This window comes from Pundamilia nyererei, unplaced genomic scaffold (assembly GCF_000239375.1).
Source record: "Pundamilia nyererei isolate P.nyererei 1_Seehausen unplaced genomic scaffold, PunNye1.0 scaffold00019, whole genome shotgun sequence".
Lineage (NCBI taxonomy): Eukaryota > Metazoa > Chordata > Actinopteri > Cichliformes > Cichlidae > Pundamilia > Pundamilia nyererei.
The window spans coordinates 2,177,105-2,182,280 of NW_005187420.1; the positions used below are offsets into that span (position 1 = coordinate 2,177,105).

General features: G+C 40.2%; 1 protein-coding gene across 1 annotated transcript; it reads right to left on the reverse strand.

Moving 5' to 3' along the window:
* Positions 1-704: 704 nt before the first annotated feature.
* On the reverse strand, positions 705-2,677 carry LOC102203221 (chymotrypsin B-like). The gene is given in 8 exon segments (XM_005726331.1): positions 705-866; positions 999-1,132; positions 1,367-1,547; positions 1,629-1,650; positions 1,652-1,699; positions 2,098-2,177; positions 2,255-2,358; positions 2,626-2,677. Coding segments are annotated over 8 exon segments (783 nt in total).
* Positions 2,678-5,176: the final 2,499 nt, after the last annotated feature.

A 5,176-nucleotide genomic window follows, 5' to 3' on the forward strand; every position in this document is an offset into this window, starting at 1 on the left:
TGCAGGCATTTTAATCTGTAATAAATATGTGAAACTGTAAACAAGCACTTTGGTTCCTTTGGAAAAGTCTGTGCATCTCTGGAAACTAAAGGTGAGCGCATTGTTGCTTTTCTTTGTAATGTTTTTTGTTGTTGTTGTTTGTGTGTTGTTTTTAAATGTGCTTATAAATAAATCAATTGATGTAAATATGAAAAGATGCTGATGTTCAGTCTTGTTCACATGTTTGACATACTACAGTTTATTAATAGTGGGGTTTTTCTCATGTTATTTCTTTTTAGGACATTTACAAAAACACTTTCTTGTACAATGTCTTTGTTAAAGAGTGAAACAACTTACAAAGAAGACACACAAACATACGCAAGAAACACACACATGCACAGCCCTAATCTGCTTTTAAGACTGATGTAGCTAATTTTGTGGAAAAGTAATCAAGCTGACATGCTCACATGCTGTATGGTGTGGGCGTCTGAGAGAAGGGCGCCATGCTGTGCTGCCCTTTTAAGAAGTGATGAAATATGCTAAAGCAAACTCAGTAGGCAAAGTAGATTCAGGCTCTGCTGAAAGAAGTCAAAATCTAACACAGTCTCTGATTTTCAGGTTTTTTATTATCATCGATGACCTGGGTCCACACTCTGATGTCACACTTCTGGGGTCTTATGGGGTTTGTGGGTGTCCCTGGTGGAGGAGGTTTAGCTGTTTAGCTTTTAGTTGGAAGCCAGGATCTGGTCGACCCACCCACGGAGCTTGGTGACTCGGGCGTAGACAGCAGGAGTGGAGGTGGAGCAGCGGCTGCTTCCCCAAGATACGATACCAACCAGAGTCCACACGTTGTCCTTTTGACAGACCAGAGGTCCACCAGAGTCACCCTGAGAAAGAGAGTAATGAACAACAAACAAGTGATGACCAACAGGTACGTGGAAGCGTCCAACACTAGAACGGGACAAAGTGTGTGTGAAGAAAATCTGGAATGGTTTCCAGGTGGGTGGGCGGGTCCTTACCATGCAGGAAGTGGCACCAGCTCCACCGGCACAGATCATGACGTCAGAGATGTTGCTGCCCCAGTGTTTCTTGCACTCCTCGTTGGACAGCAGAGGCAGGGCGGCCTGCTGTAGGTTATTGGGAGTACTGGGAGCTGTGGGACAGTAACCATGGAACATTTTTGTCATAAATGCCTGTCACACTGATAATACACATAGTTTGTCTGATAATATTTCTGATGGAGAAATACGTGAACCACAACTTTTCCAACTTGACAATTTGAGCAGAATTAACTGTTAGCAGAACGTTTTTGTTGGTTAAAGAAAGAAATAAACTGCACTGAGGGTTAAACTCAGACTGCCCTCTCCTCCTGTGCAAGACATCTCACCGTTGTAACAAGTCAGACCCCAGCCGGTAGTGACGCATTTCATGCCAGCAGCGAACCTGTCGGTAGTGTCGGCAAGGCAGACGGGAGACACGTTGGTGCCCAGGCGAGCAGGGCTGGCCAGCTTGATCAGGGTGACATCATTGTTGATGGTTTGGGGGTTCCAGCTGGGGTGAGTGAAGACCTGTGAGAAGTATGGAGGGAGGGGTTAGATATGGGAAAAGTGCATGCTCTGAAAGCTCGTTGGTTGATGATTGGTTCTCACCTTGGTGGGCTTCAGCACCTGTGGAGCCATAACCCTTATTGTGCTCTCCAACAATCACATTGTGGTAGGTCCTAGCAGTAGGATAGGAATGCAACTTTTAAATGTCAAAACACACAATGAAAAAGTGTTATTATTCAGTCCACAGACACGCTATCCTCATACCACAAATACCTGTTGAAAGGGAATTTATCCATAGCAGTCCAACACAAAAGCAACGTTGTCTGTCTGTCAGACAAAAAGTCTACAATAATCAGCTGTTTTAGGAATTTAATAAGCCAACTGTAAACCTCGAGCTGTTTTTATGGGTTTGTATGTTTGTGCAGAACTGAGTCACACAAAGGAAGTCGCACTGTCGGTTGGAATAGATGATGATATTTGTCTGACTCGTTTTTTAAACTTTTGCATCTTAAGCAGCAACCAGCCGCAGACAGATGTGTGAGCTGATGTGCTGAGGTTTTCTCCTGCTGACCTGACGTTACAGTGAGCAGCAGTCACCACCCACTGCTCGCTGATCAGAGATCCTCCACAGAAGTGGAAGCCGTTGGTTTGCTGTGAGGAAAACAAGAGCAAACTCAGATAATGAAGAAGGAGAAGGAGAAGAAGCTGCTTGCGATTGCTGAGGTCACCTGCAGAGACACCTGTCAGGGCCAGGAGTGAGGCACTGCCTCCTCACCGTTGACAATGCGGGCACAGCCAGTGACCTGGGGAAGGATGGCAGGGGTGCCACAGCCTGAGGTTTTGACACAAAGAGAACAAACCACTGACCGTTTGAAGTACTTCAATATCTAACTGCACAGTAATCTTTGCAACTGAGAGCTGATCATCTCACATGCAGTTACTGTGGCCCGCCTAAACTAATAATCAACTTTTTATTAAAAAAATACAGATCTTCTAATTCATGCAGCAGTTACACATTTAACTTTTAAAAAGTAATAAAAGTGCAGAAAACTTGAGTCAAAGTCAAACTTTGAAAAAAAACTGAACCTGGCACTCTCACCGTAGGCAGCGCTGACAAAGGCGAGGCAGGAGACGATCCAGAGGAAGGCCATGGTGGTCATGGCGATGAAGGGTCAAGCTGCTGTTTTATCTCTGCAGCGTGTTGGACCGTAGCCAATCAGAAGTGTCTTACAGTTTCCTCCTCAAGTTATCAGAGCTCAGGCGATCGTGGGATTCTCACGACCCTGACGAGCAGCTCTGTGATTGGCTGAAAAACGTAAAAAACCAAAATGTTGACGACTGTTTTACTCGGGAACATCTATAGGTGCTCATGTAGTTTTATCAAAACCCAAGTTTGTTAAATTAAGCAGATGGAAAATTCAAGAAAACGATGAGAAACGAGGCTGAAAACAGGTTTAATTTCCGGCTGTTTAAATACAAACAATATACTGCAATCAAAGCAAGTATATGGAGTGTATATATGTTTAATCAAAACCAGATTATATACAGAAACGAGTCATATTCAGCAGTATCTTCACTGCATTTTAACTTGTCTTCATAGTATATAGTTATCTTTATTTGCTTGCTTTGTGTTTTCCATCATGTTTCTGTATTTATCTCCTGTTTAAAATGCATACGTGCTCGCTCTGCGGTAATCTACCGCTGCTTATAAATGTACTCTCGGAATAAACGCATCTCGGTATCATATATTGTTTTTCTGTTAGTGGAGCTTCAGTTTAGAGCTGGAACAACGCAGCTCAGTGTGAATGAATCAGCTTTTGATTTGAGTGTGTCGTGCTTGCTAAATCCACTTGGAGTAACAGATGAAATAAATAGAATTTCTATTGAATAACAGAGCACCAGATATCTGTGGTGTAATAAAACTATTAGGCACCCATCACTTCATTTATTGGGAAACAAAATGATTCATGTTTCTGTGAACCAGATACTACACAACATTTTTTTTTGTATAAATTAAATGATAAAACCCTTTTTGTACCTTGATTAAGAGTGCAGTATTTATTTATTAGTCTCTTTTCCCCTGTCATGTCTATGTTATTCTACTAACACTGTTAATGCTTTGTTTAACCTTAAGGCTTAACCTTTTAATGGAGAATTGCAGGGATTAAAACATCATTTTTATGATGCTAAACAAGATAAATTCAATTATTTTAACCTTCAAATCACCACAAGTGGACATTTATGACTCAGCTGTATGTTAAAATGTGCTGTTGTGATCATTTAATGGGACAATGCTCCCTGTCAGTTTCAGTTTTCACAGGTATTATATTTTATTATATTAGTGTAGCTAAAATCACAGGGAGTATCACAGGGTTTGTTTGTTGATAGATTTGCTTTGAATTTGTTTAACTATTTTAAAATTTGTCATTATTTCCACAGTTATGGTTTAATAAAGTGTGAAGTAACAATCTATGCAGAAAGAGTGGGACTAATTGTTGTTCATCAAAAGGTAATGAATAATTTACTCAAACTTGCCATAGGTTTTATCACGTTTTCACTAGTGATACATATAATATTTGTTTTGTAAGAAGTAACTGACACGGACTGTTTAAATAAATGTAAATGTGTTTGAACAATTTGGTTTTTAACTCTTTCTTTGCATAAATAAAATAAACTCCCCTCCTTTAGTTCATTAAAATATCTGGGTTGCTTAATGGTTGAGCAAACAGTCTATTTCCACCAGGCTGACGGTGCACGCTGCATATTTAGACAGTACAGTCGGGCAGCTGTGACTCTGACATGTTGCTTTTGTGGGATTATTAATAAGATGTGAACCAAGAAAAGTAACACATTTAAAATTAGCATTAAAAATATGAACATTTTAACTGTCAAAAGTTTCTGTTGTTTCAGGTTTTTCTAACACAAAAATGTGAATCACTTTCATACAGTATCTCAAATGACTGGCTTTGGTTTAAAATTCACTTGATTCAGTTCTGTTTCTCTGGACCACAGTGTTTATTTGGATCTCTTTTTTAATTCTGCCTGGGCTGTTAAAGTGCTTCACCTCAGAATATCAGGATCCACGCAGATCCAGCCTCTGCTGGTCCTGAAAGTGCTGCTGTGAAACGCTCGATTGTCAGCACCTGAAGATTGGGAAACCTTGTTTCCATGCACCAGGTTAATGATTGGTCAGAGTGAGGCAGGTGGAGGAAGATCACTCATTGGTTCCTCTAATCTCAAAGGCTCTATGACAAACATTTTTCTCAGCTTTTTGTACTTTTTGTACTTTTGCCCAGGACTGCTGTATCACTTCTCCTGAAATCCACCACGATAACTGCAGTAAGACTTCTCTGACACCAGGGGGCAACACGGAGTCAACAAAGACTTCAGCCAAGTTGGATCCTGCGCGCTGCGTGAGTCTTTTAAACGTTCTTAATGAATTTGTAATAAATGATGAACATGAACATTTTTTCCTTTTGTTGTTGCTCCAGAAAAAATGTCACTGCAGTTAAAATCTTTTCTTTTTCAAATAAAACCTGTCCCATAACCAATTATTGTTTTTATAAATGTATAAAAACAATAATTTATCATTTATAATGTATAATTAATTAAAATAATTAATGAAAGCAAAGAAAGAGAGAGAGAGAGAG